This window comes from Calidris pugnax, unplaced genomic scaffold, assembly GCF_001431845.1.
Source record: "Calidris pugnax isolate Ruff unplaced genomic scaffold, ASM143184v1 scaffold32, whole genome shotgun sequence".
NCBI lineage: Eukaryota > Metazoa > Chordata > Aves > Charadriiformes > Scolopacidae > Calidris > Calidris pugnax.
The window spans coordinates 4,247,990-4,266,989 of NW_015090783.1; the positions used below are offsets into that span (position 1 = coordinate 4,247,990).

The 19,000-nt window shown below is 39.9% G+C and overlaps 1 protein-coding gene across 2 annotated transcripts in view; it reads right to left on the reverse strand.

Moving 5' to 3' along the window:
• Positions 1-19,000, reverse strand: part of TMEM132D (transmembrane protein 132D) — a 297,592-nt gene that overhangs the window by 156,193 nt on the left and 122,399 nt on the right. For both annotated transcript variants that reach the window (XM_014960817.1, XM_014960809.1), the window contains one exon: positions 1,658-1,804. In XM_014960817.1, coding sequence (XP_014816303.1) covers positions 1,658-1,728 — 71 coding nt within the window. In that variant the 5' untranslated portion in view covers positions 1,729-1,804. The remainder of the gene's footprint in view (positions 1-1,657; positions 1,805-19,000) is intronic.

Here is a 19,000-nt window from a genome sequence, read left to right on the forward strand (position 1 = left end):
GGTTAGCTGAGAGTTACACATATACCTTGTCTTCACTTGATTTTCCTTCCAGTAAAATCTAATATGCATATGAGCTCACACTTCTTTTAATAAGCATGAAACAATGCTTATTATATGCAGCACAGGAAAGCACGCATAATCCACAACCATGCATCAAAGGTGACATAATAATTTATTTTTTTGTGTACAAGGGGTTATTTAGAATGCTTGCCACTGAATGATGAATAGTGAAGTGAAATAAGTTGCCAAGCTTCAATTCACCCATGAGGTTGCATTATACTTTCCTGATGAAGAAGAGAAATCAGGCAAATGCACTGTATGGAGCCGACAAGATAAAGTGTGATGGAAAACTCATCGTTGAAACAATCTTTGATTTTGATTCAATGCCCATTTCAGTCAATGAAAATTTTCACACTGTCTTCAAATAGCTTTGAACTGAGATTTTAAAGAATCTGTCTGACAGATTGTGCTAGACAGTAGGAAGCTCTGACCTTGGCATATGTACACATTGCTGCTTTGACCAATAAAATTCAGTCAGGTATGAGAGAGTATATGGTTTAGATGAGAAAATTCAGGATACTATAGCAGAGAAATTGTGCAGAATTCCGAGTTATAATAATGAGAACTTGATTTATGTCATGATCGTGAAGGGAAATTCTTCCCGTCTTCTTTTTTTCATATACCCAGATTGCAAAGACATGAAACTTCCAAGTAATTAGGCTCTGAGGGTTTTTATTTAAAAATTCTAAACCCCATAAATAAACCCCCACGACCTATAAGATTTTGCAAAATTTCAGGAGTAAATCACAGCACAGAACTTCCATGTTATATGGCAAGTTTTCTAACCACAATGCTAACACAATACATACACAGAAAGTCAGATCCTTTTAAGTACGCACTCAACATACAGTTCCAGAAACAATGAAGAAGCAGCAGCAAATGATATAAAAATGTATTCATTAATCAGTTGTGATCAGAAAAGGAACAAACACCTGCCATATGAAGGCTGTTTAAGACAGGTCACTCTCCTATCTGAATTTTTGCACAATGGGAATAGAAAATCTGTTCCCTTCTGCAGATTGAAAAAATAGAAATCTCACCAACAAAAATGTGGGTTTGATACCAGGAGTACATATTATTTTCCTCTTCATAAAAAAACCCCAAACAAAACACACCAAAAAAAAAAGAGGAAAAAACCACCACAAAACAATCTACAAAACCCACAACACAAAACCCTCAAACAAACAAACAAAACCAAAAAAACCAACCCACCTCAAAACCCCCAAGCAGAAATAAAAAAGCAAACAAAAACCCCACTGCAAACAGCCCTATAATTACCTCCTGCTATAATACCTGGCAGAAAATAATTTGAAGAGATTAAAGTAGTCACAACTGAATTCTAAGATATGAAACATGTCCTTCTAAATACTATGCAAAACCAACATTTCCTCCTACCTTTAACTTCCTCAGAGTATTACAATACATTTTGTTCATGTGGTAGAATTAGCAATGCACTACAAAATAAAGACAGCCACAGCTTCTCCAAAAGCATTTTCATCACGCACTATAATAAAACTTATTAAAATCATGGCAAAGTGCTTTGAAAAGGAAAACCAACCATCAGTTATTAAGAGACAGACTGCTGGAAATGACTTACCTGTTTTCAGAGGCAGCAGATTTCCTCTGGCAAACAATAACAGCTGGTGCATATTTCCCAGTATAATCCATGCTCTCTCTGATGTCCCATAAGTATGGGCTGCTGGCTCTTACACTGAAAATGTTCACACCTTTCTTCACTTTTGCCCTAGGAGGAACAAGAGGATATTTCACCAATTAGATACAAAATGTCAGCTCGATCTGTTACTTATTTCTTCATTATTTTCTCATTACTGCCCCACAGAAAATGTTACTGCTCATTAGAGTTCAACAGTATTACAAGTAAAAGAGATGAGAGAATTAATTAAGAATTCCATATTTTGAAGAAATTATATCAAGATAGAAATCTTACTGAACTAATGGTAATTACAGCTTTAGTCATAGCTAAATTGCAGAGTAGATACGTTCTGGAGCATGCTCCTCTCTCTCTCTCCATTACACACACTGTGGGCACCACTGAGTGTGTTAAGGCTCTCATTACTAGAAGTTGTCGTATTGGAGAAGAAAGTATCACTTTTGTCCCCCAAAGAAGTCAGGTTGCTGCTGGGGCTTATATCTGGAGTGAGGAGCTGAGAATCATTGCTAGCTCTCGTATTTCAAGCAAACTTTTCCTCTCCCTCCCATCACCCCATTACTCAAAGACAACATTTCACATATTTGCTCCAATTTTCATCATATTTCTAAGTCCACAGAATTTCCTTCTTTTTTTTTTTTTTTTTTTTTTTTTTTTGCATCGAAAGGCAGCGAGGGTAAGTTTTTTGCTGTAATAATCAAAGGGGAGCAGGTCAGCAGTTCATTTAAATCCACAGAATTCTTTTCTTTTTTTTTTTTTTTTTTTTTTCTTTAATACTGTTGGCTTTAACCATTCTCTTAGCTCTGATCCTAAAAATACTTCAAAAAATTCTTATTTTTCCAAAGCTGAATGTTTTTTTGGGAAGTCTGTTTCCATGTATGAGGTTAAACAATAGGAAAAGCTCTATGACAAAACATTACACTCCTGACAACTGGATAGGCTTCTACTGAGAAGTACTTTCTGGTTCACATGTGCTAGCACAGTATTTCTGGTTCTGAATAACCACCGCAGAAAAGGAACAATATATATATATATTTTTAAAATATCTGGCTTACTTCCTCTTAGCACATGTTGTAATCCCTAATTCTTTCTCTCCCTTTCTTTCACTAAATGTCTAAATATGTAACTTAAGGCACTACTGAATTAGTCCACAGCTATATAATGCTGGCCAATTTACTGAATTAGGAGTTTCTGGTGTTGTTAACTTTTGTTTCCTGAATTTGTTTACAAAAACAAAAAGTCCATTGTGGTCAAACAGCCTCATATATGAGCTGTCAGGAAATGACAGTTTAATTATATTTGCTTAAAATCTCATACACAAAATCCATTCAGTTTTATGGCAAATTCTCAATTCTGGGCAAAAATGCAAAAAGGTATGTGATTTTTTGTATAAACAGCTGCTGCCATGCAGAGATGCTAATATCAGTACAACAATATCAGCTTGGCCTCTGTATGAAATAACTGGTGAAATCTTTGAAGGACAAAATCCACACAGATGTTTTCAGAATAAAAAGCCAACGGGTTCTTTCAACCGTCTTGGACAAAAAGGGTTATATCCCATTTCTTCTACCAAAATAACTCAATGGCAGTGGCTGTAATTTCCTCAGCACACCTGGAAGAATTAATACATGAAAGCTGTCAAGTTTTGCTCAAGTTCTTCTATGCTAATTTCACAAAACGTATTTTAAGCAGGTGCAGTTACTGCTCCTAGACCACACACACCCCCCCGCCAAGGACAAGAGACCAATGGTCAAAGAAGAGTGGAAATTAAACTGAATTCCTGGCATCTTGAGAGAGAGAGGGAGACAGAAAAATGCCAAAGAATCTGGATGAAACATTTGTCAGCAAATGCCTTTAGCTATTCCTAGTCACCAGCAGCTGGTCCCGCCTTTCCGTTCCACCTCAAGGAAGGAAAACTGCTGGATGTCAACTGAGACCTATGACAGAAAAATGATTCCCACTTCACAGGGAAATGAGGGTGGCTCAGATCTTTCCACGTTATGCTGGCTGCGATTCAGAAACTCATACCCACCCTTCTAGCTCACTAATGCAGTCGCTGTGTCTCCAGTGGTCGATCATGGCTGATGAGACAGTGTCCACGTGGGATGTGGGCCACCCCATTGATCTTATGCATTTGAAAAGGTAACTGTCTCAGTGGAGACAACCCAGGTGCTTACTCTAGCATAGGACAGGAACTGAATCACAGCGAGGGTGCAAGTGAGCGGCTGGTTTTATTGCACAGAGCCACAGATGCCTTGAGCTTGTGCTGTAAGTTTGGCCCCTCAGGTTTCCTGCGTAGGCAGAAAGCACTGGTGTAGCGAGCAGTGTATTTCATCAGTCACCAATCGTTAACCCCACAGTCTGCACATGCCAATAAGTATATTTAAGATTTCTACGTGTCATGGAGCCTCCATGGGACATGTGCAGGAACACTAATCCTGCTGTGGGACATTTCAATGTCCTGGACAAATATATTAAGCCCTTGAATTCTCCCGGACAAGATTTCGGGGGGGGGGGGGGGGGGGAAAAAAAAAAAAAAAAAAAAAAAGAGGGGGAAAACCAGTACCAGACTACATGAAATTCAACCCAACCGCCACCTTCCCTGCTAGCCTCCTTTTGTGAGCCTGCCTTCCCTAAAAAAAAAGCACACATCCTAGAAACCCAGAGAGATGGTAGCCTTCCATGAAAGCAACCATCTTCCCATGACTGGATGTTAAGAGTAAATACTATGTTACAATTGCTGCTTAAAAACACACAGTAGATTATACTGACTATACAACAGCTATGTTTTCATATGTTTCATTAAAAAAACTGGTAGGAAAGAAAAAAAAACCAACAGCATTAGAGTATGGCATATTCTACCTTGCTCTGCTGGCACATACATCTCAGCTTTACTGCAGTTTATGAAGGTGTGCAGGGATTCAGTACTGCTAAGTAAACAGCCTGAAAATTGAGGAAATTTCTCTTGTATTTTAAAAAGCATTAAAATCAGATTAAAATAAGTGTGCAAACACAGACACATAACAGATACCATCCTCTTATTTTCTGTCTGGGTTCCTTTAAATGCCAGAGTGACGAGGTAAATCAGAAAAATGGACATAAAACCAGTAAGACAAGTTGAGTTTGTTTATCCCTCACATTCACTTTATCCACTGACAAACTGTCATTCTGCACTGATTTCTAATGTCGCAAAACAAATGCAGATCCTTGTGTACACTTCTTGGGGTAATTGCAGTCTATGGATCAGGATTTCCTAGAAGAGTTTTTGATAAGGTCTAATTTAGTCATCTATTAAAAGCCCCAAACCTCTAATTTTACTGAAAACAATAACACAACAAGATTGTTGCTTTCTACAGAATTAGAGGTTAGGAACTCTTTTTGAAGAATCAGTTAAATAATACTTCTATAATTATCACAAAAGCTTCAATTTCACGATCCCAGGAAATGCTTTTTCCTCTAGTGTGTCTCAACGCTGTGTTTGCCACCGTCAGGGAATTGCAGAATTTTATTCACCCAATTTACAAAGATACTAGCACTTTGCAATTACCAAAGAATGACCTGGATGAAACAGGGTTAATAATAACTGAAGGTATATTATTTGTCAGCAGATAAAACTGAAGATACCTGAGGTGAAAATAGTATGATTGCTGTCAGGGCTCAATTACTTTCTTGCAAATCTGCTTTACTGAATTGCCTGGCTGTCACAGGGCAAGCTGGGTCTTTGACCCTTCAGCTGCTCTTGAGTGTGCCCACGAGACAGCCTCTTGGTTCAGCCACAGTTCAGCCTACTAAGATTTCTCAACTGCAATCCGCAAAAAGGCGTATGACAAAGCTTTTCTGGGACAGGAAGAAATGGCCTCAAGTTGCACCAGGGGAGGTTTAAGATGGTTATTAAGAAGAATTTCTTCACCAAAAGGGTTATCAAACATTGGAACAGGCTGCCCAGGGAAGTACTTGAATCACCATCCCTTGAAGTATTTAAAAGATGGGTAGACATGGTGCTGAGGAACATGGTTTAGTGGTGGGTTTGGCAGTGCTGGGTTAATGGTTGGACTCTATCATCTTAAATGCCCTTCCAACCTAGATGACTCTATGATTCTATGTACTTGCTCACAGACAATAATCTAAGTACAACAGATTGTACGTTTGCTAAAAGCACCGCAGCCAGGCAGCAGCAAGTTGTTCGACTGTTTTGAGCCCATCACTTCACTTTGTGACAGACTCTACTTTGGAAACAAGTAGGAAAGAAAAGAATTATTAAACATTGAGGTTGGTTTTGGTTGATTTTGTTTGGATTTTTGTTTTAGTTTTTTCTTTTTTTCAAACAAGGAACTTATCCAACTAAACACTTTCAGAGGTGTTTCTACAAGCCGTTATTTACCTCCGGATCACTGCTCACAGCACAGCACATCGGTTACTGAGACTTACAAGTAGTTCACCTCTTGCACCAAATCAATCATGGCAAACAAAGCCCTTGGGAGTCCTCAATCCCTGAAAACCCGTCAGGGTTGACAGGGTACAAATCAAGGGAAAGGAGAAAGAAAAAAACATAGAAGGAACTCCCAGAATCAATACAACACACCTGAAATCAAGAAAATACATTTCCTAAGTGCATAAAGATAGTGATTCCCAATCCTCTCCCTTGACCGACTAAACACTATGTTTACTATAGTGATAAAAGAGGCTTCAGCTTGACCAATTAAAATGCAGGCAATGTCCTTTCCCGTTTATCAAAGTGTCTGTTTTAGCATCTCCCAGTTTTTGCAGTTTACAACCAGTTACCGCTTAGCTTTCAGCCCATGTCATTACTGCAGGCTGGTAATGGCTGTGAAATTGTTACTTAAGCGTTGTATAAAGTGGAACAGCTGGCCGGTGAAAAATAACAGCATTACAGCACGTGTGCTGCTAAGTGCCACGGTACAATGTCAACAAAGTGTCTAGTTTGAAGCACCACAGGGAAGGGAGAAGGAAAGAGAGAGCACACATGCAAATTCACCCTCAAGACACGCAAGAGATCAAAGAGAAGGAGCACGCAGAAGCCGCAGATACCCTGCCGCAGGCAGGACTCCCCTCTCCACATTTTACTCCTGACAATGCCCCTCATGCAGCATACAAATATCACACATCCCTCCGTGCTAAAACAAAGTGCAAATAAACAGAATCTAAGCCCTAAACAGCTCTAAATAAAGATGGTTTAGACCCATGGCGTTGAATCCAGTTTTCTATTACTGTGAGCACTCAGGGAAAAGATCTGTGGGAACCTCTCATGCTTATACCGAGAAAGTGAGCTACTTTCAACATCAAAGGAATAAAAAGAAAAGGGAGGCTGTTAACACAGGTGCTACCACTGGTTAACATCTTGTTACCAGTGGCAACTAGAAGGTGGCAGATAAATTGTGTGCAGAGGGGTACATTTTGAGAGCTTCTAGGCACCTACCAGACATCGCACTGGGCTCTGAATTTGCCTTGTCACCGTATCTCCCTAAAACACTTCAGAAATAACTTGAGGGGGTTTCTATTTCTGTTTATCTTTAGTGCTTTTTCCTGCCCAGAGCCTAATTTTAACCCAGCAGTGGAGAGACTAGGGCAGTGTTTAGCTGTACGGGATGGCAGTCTTCACTTTACCAATATTCACCACCTTTGGACTGTGACAACAGTAACAGGCGTGGGAGAGGCTTTTCCCCCACCAGGCCATTTGAAACCAAAGAGAAGCAAAATGTGAGTGGAAATGGACCTGCCCGTAGCTCTGCATGTCACAGGGCAAAGAAATCAAGTCCATTTCCACCCACTAGAAAGTCAAATGCGCTGACCTAAGACAGTAGCAAAATACTCCCCAGGTAGAAACCCTGAAAGTATTCACAGTCCTAACTTGTAAATATCCAATATATATGTCATTGCCCATTTCTGCTGATAGCTATGCCACAAGTTGCTCTTCTTGTAGGTTCTTTCCAATGACATCACCTCTTGATCCACTAACAAATTACAGCTGCTGGAGGTAGAAACATCTAGTTTGTATTTCCTGGAGCCCCACCAATGCTAGCTTCAAAGAAGCTGAAGAGCTAGAAACAGCCATCCTCCAGACTCTGACTATGGGCTGAGAGACCTCATCAGAGTCTTTCTGAAGACCAGAGTTAAATATCACAGCTTCAGAATCAGGTAGTATGGGACTGGATGTTACCATGGGATCTAAAGTCTAGACAGTAATTTTGGCATGACTAAGCTGGGAAACTATTCAAACAATTCCCAGGTAGCTTTGTCTTGCTGGCAAGTCAGTAAGAGCAGAATTATCGCTGTCTCAAAAGGTAACACTCTGACTACACTGAACACAGTCATCCTCTGATCCAACGTCATTCCTTTGCTGCACGTTGCATAAATGAGACCAGTTTGATACCAGAACACTTCAGTCCGACATCTGCATCCTGATGTTAGACCTCCTGCCAACAACCTTCTCCCCTCCCAGAGGCTTGACTCTACTAAGCAATCCCATGACCAGTTCCATACTCTTCTCAAGCATGGAAAAAGGAATACATGTTACTGCCCATCATCATCCCTCAACTATTGCCAATTGTTTTGGTTGCTTTCAACAGGTTCAGAGAGATGATCTAGACCCAACAGAAAAAATATAGCTTATGATGCCTTCCTAGGAATCCTGGGATGTTACGCAGCAGTGACCCATTTCCTACCTCACCCTGCATCTGCAGGGTGCAGTCCTCTGTGCTTTAAGAATCATATTAAAATGCATCAAACATCACATAGCAGTGGAAAACAGCAACAATTTTTACACCATTACTTCAGAACAGGCTTCTTTTTCTTTTTGGAGTACTAAAATTAAAGGCAACACAGGTAAGACAGGTTTGTGAACACCAGAAAAGCTAGTAAACTAATGAGTAGCACTGGAATGAAATTTAAGTATGTTGGTCAGAGAGTACAACAGACCTAACAAAAGTAAAGGAGGGGGGAAGCAAGGTGCCAAGGTTCTTAGTGAAAGCAAAAACCAGAGGTAATTTGGTGGACAGCAGGCCTCTTTGTCTTTCCAGTCTCCCTGAAAATCCATATCTGGGGCAGAGTCTCCACCTGTTTGAGAAGTCCTCAATACTTGGTATAAGAAGCTACTATTTCTTCCACATCAGCTAGTGTTGGAACCTGTGTTACTGTGGGGGGGTCTTGCAGCAAATGAGGAATCAGAGTAAACACTTTTAGCAGAAGTGTCCCAGTCACTCCCTTTTACAAAAGCCTTTTTTTCCTATTGACTTCTAAAGACTGACCCTGACACATTTCTTATATAAACAGAACTGAACAAACGAACCGCTCCACAGTGCAAAGAGGACTGGTTGGAATTTGTGTTCCCAGAATTTTCACTTCTAATTTTATGTATAACATTAGGGTGATGCTAAATTTATACAGCTTAAGGCTATACTCTTCTTTTGCCTCCCTCTGCAGTTTCATTACTTTTTATGGCTGAAACTAATATAGGACAGAATTTGAGCTCTTTGAACATCAGTCAAAAATAAAACACATCTGTCATTGAGAAAACAGGAAGAACTCAGCCTGTTTTTGTTAGACTTAAAGCTTATTTGCAGTGAGTGGATGAAAACCAAGCATACAAGGACTTTCTGGATTTGTATCTATCATAAAGCCCTGAAGAAATAAAGACCATTAAAAAGAATGTTTTCCCTATCAGGAGCAAGCCTTCACAGTTGAAACTCTTTCCACAGACAGAATGGTATTTGAGAAGGGCCCATTTAAACTAGTTTAGAACTGGCTAAACAAAACTGCAGCTTTCTGAGTGCAACAGGAATGACATATGTCATGGTTTTGGCTGAGATGAAGTTGCAGCTGGTGTAGTGCTATGTTTTGGATTTGGAATGAGAATCATGTTGGTAGCACACTTATGTTTTTGGTTGTTGCTGAGCAGTCAAGGTCTTTTCTGCTTCTCACACCACCTCGTCAGAGAGCAGGCTAGGGGTGCAGAAAAAGCTGGGAGGAGACCCAGTTGGGACAACTGTTCCCAACTGCCCAAAGGGATATTGCATGCCATATGACATCATGCTCAGTATATAATGTTGGGGGAAAAAGAAGGCAGGGTGGGACTTCCAGAGTGATGGCACTCGTCTTCCCAAGTAACCATTACACATGATGGAGTGCTGCTCTCCTGGAGATCTCCTGGGACCTGCCAGTCCATGAATGAATTCCTTGATTTTCTTTGCTTGTGTTGGGGGGTTTGCTCTACCTATTAAACTGTCTTCATTCCAACCTGGGACTTTTTTCTCACTTTTATCCTTCTGATTCTCTTCCCCATCCTGCCGTGGGGGGAATGAGTAAGTGGCTGTGTGGTGCTTGGTTGCCAGCAGGTTAAACTATGACCATGTATTACAAAAATTAGGTCATGTAGTAAACCATTTCATACCAACCGTTTGAATGTCTGGCTTTTAATTTCATAATCAATTTTGGCATGGCTTATAAAACATAGGATTTGGATGCCAGGATTTAATGTAGAGAGCTGACTTCTGTAAGGCTTTTTTTTGTTCCATTTCCCCATTGAATACTTCATATACAAACCAGTCTTGTCAGTTGTTTTCAGTGAAGATGCCTCGAAGTTTCTTCAGATTACAGTAATAGTTTCACTGATTGAAAATCCACAGCAGAAGAGAATCGGGAGTCCCTGAGATACTGATGGAGTTAGAATAATTTATGGAGAGCGGTCTAGCACAACATAAGCTATTTAAAGCTGTATAATATACCCACAAACTCTTATTAAGGTCTGCGGTTTTCAGCCCTGTGAGACAGAAACCAGTTATCATTATGCATCACCATGAAAGTAGATTAAAATTAAATCAATCTGTTTATCTATGGGTTTGCAATGCAGCTTTTCCAAAGCATAACATGTTCTCCATCTAATTAACATTTCAGGAGGAAAAACCATTCCACCCAGACACTAAACCACCCTCATTCAAATCGATATATTTCAAAAATATAGCCCAGGTAGGTTTATAACAAAATTTAATTAGTGAAAGGGCACAAGACCTATTTAGGCTTCAAAAGTTGAATTGTGCATACCAGGAGTGATATAAAATAGATCTCTTTGTAACGTGTCTCTTGGACTTGACAAAATTGCCTGATGTGCTTACAGTTCACGTGTATGCACATAGTTGCATGTATATGTATACATGCACACATTACACACACAGTGGCTTTCAAAGAGAAAGTCTCTATTAAAACATGTTTTGCAAGATGTAAGATGCACAAGTCTCTGGAGAATTAAAATGAAAGAACGCATACAAATCAATTTAAAGCAGAAACAAATACAGAGTTTGTAGCTCTGACCTCTATTCACTCACTTAACAAGCCATGAGAGGGCCTGATCCTCAGTGGAAATCAGAACCTTTGAGCCCTGCAGAACTGGATCTTTTTGTTTTACAAATACCTTGAATTGGAGCTCAGGAAGCAAAGTTTAGGAGTTATGCGAGTAATGAGAATAACACTGCACATCCCCAGAGACCCCAGCAGCAGTTCATCTTGAGACCCCAAATATGAAGGAAAAGTCAGGAACAGGTTTTTCATAAACTGCATGTCTGTATCAGCCAGCGGTCTGGCCGGTGCACCCTTCTGCTAATTTCATCTCGTGGACTGCACATGATGTCAAATATGGGACAGAGCACTGAGAAAGAGGAAAATAGCAGCATTGAAACCTGAAATGGTACTATAGAAATGTATGCTACTAGCAGCCAAAATCTCAGTAATATGACAGACAAGACTCCACTATTACAACTGGCCATGGTACTGCTAGAGATGTTCTAAGGAGGTATTATTGTGTTAAGGGAGAAGCTGGTGCTTCTGCCTGTAGCCAGATCTCAATATGAATTATGGAACAAACACAGAGATTTTCAAGAGGAGACAGTGTCTTGAGGTTGACAGTTAAAGGTCAAGGTGAGGAGGTAATCCATGAACTCGTTTTACCCCTAACTACTCAGCAAATGCAGTGCTGTCACATAATACTGACTTACTGTCACCTCTCCCAGCTGTATGGCACTTTTTCCTACAGGAATGGATAATTGGGCAATAATGAGCGAAAAATACTAAACAAAACAAAGTATTTATGTATTCAAGCGTGTGAAGGAAGGTGTTTGTTTACAGAAATGAAAGACAAAGATAAACGGTGCTGCCTGCTGATTTAAAGTGGTTGGGAGCCCTGTGGACTGTTTCCAACTACTGTTTCTAAAATAAATGCAAAAATATGATGTAGGGTCTGAAATATATCTTTCTAAACTGCTGGTTAAAAGAAAACAATGCAATGCATCCCTTCCTTTCCTGGCCAAACATCAACAAAGCTGCAAACAGCACAGCCTGTGCAAACAACAACTTTTTAAATTAGACTTAGATTTAAGAAAGGAATGCAAAACCAAACCACAGTACTGGGAAAGTAAAAATAGAGTGCCATTTGCCCCTCTTCATAGGTGAAAAAAATTATAGGAAACAGATCATAAGATGAGAGTAATGAAGAATTACCCAGTTATGCATTGCAGGTGGAGTAAAGCAGAGCATAGCACAAGGAAACATTTTTTAAAGTGCTGTAGGGACGTTTACACATGTGTGCTTACATACATGTACATATTTTTTCATGCTGAGTGGGCAAGCAACAAGTGGAGAAATTCTTATGGAGTCACTTAAATTGGCTGAGAATATTAGGAGCACAGTGAATACAGACAATAAGGTTGATGGACCGTGCAGTACGAGTCTTCAAAAACAAACAGTTGCAGATATAGGAATAGAACTATATATTCTTTATATATACACCAAGAAGCAATGGGCTTACTAAGACTATTTCTTTGGCTTTAGCTGCGAAGCAGTGTCTGGTGCAGGACTTTTTCGTTTTGAAGTCGCACAATAAGATACAATCATTGAGGGATGGAGATACTACTCCAGAGCTAACAATGACCTGGCTACTCACCATTTTACAAGACTTGAACAGAGAGATGCTGCTACCAGTTGAAACCCCAAGAACTTTGACTTATCAAGCAGATCAACAGCCACTGCCCAAACTCCTTTCAATATGACTACTAGCTGACCAATCTTCAGTGAAAAAGAGGGCACACCTTAAAGCAAATTCTTCAAGTCTAAGGCTAAAATGTATTAGCAATCGCAATCATATCATAAACGCAGATAGGACATTAATCTCAAAAGAATGTCCAAAAATGTTGCTATTCTCTCCTGAAGAGGTTCAACTGCATAAATGCTTGCAAGCCTAATGCTGCTCTCAGTGAGGGCTCACCTCCTGGAGCCCCAGTGCCTGACACTGAATCTGCCCTTTCAGCTCTTCGTGGTGACACCTTGAAACCCATGGCACTCTTGGTGAGGGGTTTTGTGCTTGGAGGTGTTCTAAAAAAGGTTCTTTATTGGAAAGTTAATTTCAAACTTCATAAGCAGGACAGTTCTGAGGTATTTCCAAATCATGTCCTAATGCAAAATGAAACAGCAGTATCACTGAGCAATGAAAGAGAAGATTACCTTGACAGTGCTAACGAAGACCCATCAGTGAAAATGAGTTAGCACTGTTCCCTAGCAACTTCTCACAGCTGCAGATAAAATCATTTTCTGGACAGCACAGAAATTGTGAATACTTACTTCTCTTATTCAGGAATTCTCTCATCCATTGCCTATATGCAGCCCCCTCTAGGAGGTAACATAGGAGCAATTTACAGCAAGCAGTAGCATTACATTAACTTGTCCAAAATTTTTTTAAAAGACCATAGATCCCTATGTGCTGTGTTTGTCCTTCATTCAATGACATGTATGTCAGATGTTCCAAAGAATAGCATCAGAGAGACAGAGAAACAGCATATAACAATCTTAGCTAAAAAAATCCCGAGCCTGCAAACCCTTTTTCATAAAGGGTTTCCTCGCTCCTGGGAGCAATTCCGCTGATTCCTGATGACATTACTTAAGGTTTACAGAATCAGGTCTATAGTAAAGAAAATGTAAAGTAAGTCTATAAATATAGAGTTCAGATTCTTTTATGGAAAAAAAGCACCTGCATTTCTCCAAAGAGTTGCTATCAGCATAAAATAGATATTCACTAAGCAATTCAAATAGGAATTTTTGTTATATACATAAAATCCCAGACCCAACACCATACATTTATACTGACATATTTAACCACCTTTCTGTCATCTGCACGAGTGGATACCAAAGCAACATTTGCTAAATAATAGCAAGGAGTTCTGCTGCAGGCACACCCTAAGAGCTCAATGAAGCCACTGATGCAGAAGGGAGTTCAATTAATACAAAAATGACACTGCCCAAAATTATTCTGTGTCCTTAATGTAGGGTACGCTCAATGTTGTCTGTATCCAGCTGCAGCAGTTAACCCTACTGCATGTCAGAGCACGGTTATGGTTATGAATTTAATACTGGCAGAGCCAGAGAAGGGGCCTTGGCTGATCCAAGCAAACAGAAGCAGAGATGACTTGGAATTACACAAAAAAAACTGTTGAATGCTCTCCAAGACAGACATATTTTGCAGGAACACAAAGGCAGCTGGTAATCCTCTCCACATATAAATCCTGAAAAACTAATAATTGCGCCTCCTCTCAGCCTCAAATTTCATGCATTTGCTTGGACTCTTTTATTCTATTTGTGCATTGTAATATAAGAAAAATGAAAAGGAGTTAGAGGCTTCTCACCACAGCATACAATTGTTCTATCAACTCCACTGTGGAATTCAAATGAGTAAGAACCCTCTAAAGTCCACCTCTGAGTGGTCAAAGTTAAATGTCATAAAACAGAACATGGGAAATTAAAATATAGACTGAGCAAGAATTATAGCACACAAACCTTTTTCTTTTATTTTAGATTAAAACTTTGTACCTTAATGCATGAGGTTTAATGTGTCACAAGTTTTGGAAGCAGATTGCTCTTTGGAAAATAGAGGTTTTAAAAAGTTTTAGTGAGCTGACATACAGAAATCTGACTTGTGGCAACGACTGACATTTTTTACTTCTCCAGCAAAAGCCCGGTAGCAATCAGCCAAAACTGTTAATACTTGAAATAATTTGCCACTTTAAAAAATTCTCTAGGCAGAAGTGACCACTCATCAGTTGTTCTCCAAAGTAAAATGGTTGTATCCCTGTCTACCAGCTGGTAGGACACAATCTGATAAGAAATATGAGCTGTTTTATCAGGCAACCAAAACATCAACACAATGGATAAAATGACCAGATGATAAAGTGCTGAGACTGACAGAATATACGGAAGCCAAAGAAACCATGATGGAGAAAGAAATATTGCTGAAAGGGAGCCCAGGAAAATAACTTAAACCATAAGTTTAACAGACATTGACTTTCCCTCATTTTTTAAAGTGCAAGAAATGAGAGCTATAGTTTCAGGAATCCCCATGCTCCTGTTAGCAAGGATTTTACAACACAGCATAACACTACTGTTCAGCATGGGAAACCCATATGGTTGTAGTAAGAAGGAAATTAATAGTCTGCACAGGGATTAAGGCATCACTCAGACCCAGTAAAATCCCAGCACCTGTTTGCTTAGCTTCGCCTCTGATCAATTAACTCCTGTGCTCTCGCCAAGTGGTTATGCACTCGCAAACTCAAACCTCTTTGTGGGGGTTTGACAGTTTTGATAGACTTGTGGTCAAAATCAATGCTCAAAAAAGATCCTCAGTTTCAGCTACATGCAGCAGCTTTCTGACTCTGCACTGAAGCAAGCCTGGGCCACACATTGTCCCCTTTGAGGCTGGGTCTGGAGACCAGAAAAGAGCTGTAACACACTCCAAGTACACCTCTGCTCAGAGCTCAGAGAGCGCGTCTCATCAGTTTAAACTGAGGATATAGTTCACTCCTTTCCCCCAACACATGCCATGCGCTGCCTTTAGTGGCAGGGTTTGTATGGGAGTCTTGGAGAGCTGTCTGTAGCGCAATAGGAGACTATGTTTAGAGTGAAATGATACCAAGCACACCATGTCTATGCTATAGAAGATTCAGTGGCTATAACTGCTGCTGTCTTAGCCTAGTTCTGTGGTTTGATGTTCCTTTAGCTGATGGAGTGCATTTGGTGACCACATCTTTTGGTTTAGCTTAACTGGAAAGGAACCTAACTTGTGTACTTCACAACTGCTCTGTACTATCAATCACAGCACAGTAAGTGGGGATAAATAAGAGACTTGGTCTGAAAGTATGCTTAGGATGCAAACTGAACACTAATGTTTACCAACCGACACAGTACAGAGTTAAAAATGTGTTACCAAAAACTGGAGGTGACTGAATATTACCCTTAAAAAAAAAAATCACTTTTCCAAATAAGATGCCAGTAGCAGCAAAGGCCTCTGTGAATAGTCCAACCCCCCTTTCTAAGCCACGGTCTTCGGTTGAATATTTGTCTTCATAGTGCAGCTTTGAGACATTCATAATGTTCTATTTCCATGAATGTCACTGTAGAAGCCACAACCTAGCTCTGTGACCCACTGAAACATCCCAGGCAATCGAGGTTGGAAAAATACAATACATGTTGATATTTTGATAACTGGCTTAAAATTCACAATATTGGAAAACCTGCAAAACCTAATTAAGCTAACACAATAGATAGAAGTTAACACTAGATTTATATTTATTTGAGACTCAGGATAAAAGTCCCACAGATGACAACAGGGCACCAGAGTCATACTGATTTGAAAGGAAAGTACTGCTGTCCATGGGATCCCTGGTACAACACAGCTCTCTGAGGATTTCTAGCGCAAGAGCAGAGCTGACCCATCCCCACTTAGCTTTCAGATCAAGGTACTTCCAGGCAATCGGTGAAAAGTAAAGTCACAGATACCACTCTCACCTTTTAGACTGTTTCAGGGTTTGGGGGATTTTTAATGAGTTTAAGGCAGGAGAAAGGCAGACATCTGTTTCATAAAGAACATTTTTCCAGCTGTAGCTGGAATTTCTCCTGCACAAAATGTGCACATAGTTGCTATCATTCTGAAAATCACACCATTTTATTCCCAAATCACAGAGAGGTAAATGATGAATCAATAAACATGGCAATGAAGAATTCGGTCCACAGTTCATTCAACTGCATTGAAATTATCGCTGCATGAGCCATTTTACACACAGATTCTTTATACAGAAAGTTTTCTTTGAAGACCTATTTCAAGTTGACAATAAAGGTAGCTCTACATGCGTCACACTCCACTGCATATTCCTTTGAACCTTTGCAACTCGAGGCAGTTTGTAGAGAGACTAATTAAACAACGGCCCCTGCCATCACGGGTCCTACTGTGAGAAAACTGGTGATGACATGACACACGTGCTGCAAGCAAAGAGCACAATTGAGTCATGAAAAGAACCATGGATGCCAAAGGGTCAGGGGGAAAGAGCGACAACTGATTTCAGTATTTAAATCCATTCCCTATCTATGTGCTGTATTGGGGGGTGTAGAAAGAGCCCTGAGACCAAGAGGCTCCAAGGTGACGATGCAGAGTTGCAGAAGGTCAATGTGGGGCTTGGGAAACAAAGATGTTGCCGCACAAACTGTTACAAAAAGAAAAAGACAAGAGTCAGCCTCCTCTCTGTGGCTACAAATGTTTCCTTGGAACCGTCAGGAAATACAGAAAAAACAGTATAATATAAGTTATTAAAAAGGCCCTAACCTTTTCTGTTGGCTGAAGCGCTGGCTGCAGATAACGGATTGATGAAAAAATCCCTATTTTTCTGTTGATGTATTGCTTTCAGTTAAGAGATAGAAAACAAACGTATTAAAAAAGGAAGATGTCAGGCGTAAATATTTTGTAATCTCAGTCACAAACCTGTCGTATTATAAGGATTACAGTCCATTAGGATCGCATAAAATTCATGGCAAAGCTTGTAATTCAGCTATATCTCAATGACAAAACCCTCCTATTGTGTTTTTGGAATCACTATTTGCGAATATTGAAAACGTCATCAAGAACTACTTGTTGTAACAGGGCTAGTTTGGGGAAGGAGGGCATAAATCCACTGGTCGCTACATGTAATGTCCTATTCTTTGCCCAGTCCATTGCCCAGGAGAAGGGGAGTCTGTGAGTGGCCTCCTTTGAAGAGGCTGTTTCCTGAGCCCAAAGCCCTCATACCTCATAATCTTTTTTTTGGAAGTCCCTTGCTCTAATGTTGAAAACAGATATTTGGTATCAGCTAGAATAGTAGCCATCGTGGGCACACTGGGCCCCTTGTGCAAGATCTGGCGTACACAATCCTCTGCACAGAAGAGAGTCAAGTAGGGTATTTCCAACAGAGGCAGAGAACTGTGGGTGCAAGGGGCAATAAAAATCAGCCCCAAGGTTTTGCTCAATAAAGAAATTCTTCCTCTTCCAAAAATATCTGCCTAAAAGTCAGGGGGTGATGCCAGAGGAGATTTACTAAAATGGTATATGCTAAAAAAAAAAAAAAAAAATTTGGTATCAGCTAGAATAGTAGCCATCGTGGGCACACTGGGCCCCTTGTGCAAGATCTGGCGTACACAATCCTCTGCACAGAAGAGAGTCAAGTAGGGTATTTCCAACAGAGGCAGAGAACTGTGGGTGCAAGGGGCAATAAAAATCAGCCCCAAGGTTTTGCTCAATAAAGAAATTCTTCCTCTTCCAAAAATATCTGCCTAAAAGTCAGGGGGTGATGCCAGAGGAGATTTACTAAAATGGTATATGGTAAAAAAAAAAAAAATAAATCTGAAAATCTGACAGGCCCTTCTGAGGCTAATTTGAAGACCTTCCCTCCAGGAAACTTTGTTTCCAACAGAGCTATCACTATGCATATGTACTGCAACAGTGTGGGAGTGTACACTAATTAACTTTCAATCCACCTGGCAAAAAAAATAAAAAACATTCTGAAGGCAAGAAAAGCCATGAACAGCATTGAAGAGTGAAATACTAGATAGTGCTGTTAGCAAATCCTACTTGTATTAGCAGGTAGACAATAGCTCTAGTATATACATTTAGAATGAATTATCTGATGTCAAATGTTCATTAAGTTTGTCCTTGAAGCAGAGCAAAGTTAGACTGAAATTTGGAAACTGGGTCACTCAGTATGATATGATGTATCAGAGGCATTATCATATTTGGTTATGCATTGAATGATCAGTGCCATAGCACTGTCTTGAGATGTGCTCTGCTCGGAATAATGGATTAATTAAAATAGAAGCTAGATGCTACTGATACTGGCGATGCAGGAAAAGAATGTTACCTGCTGAAAAACAAAGATGGCTGAATGTAACATTAGGCAAAACAGAAATTCATAATAAAAT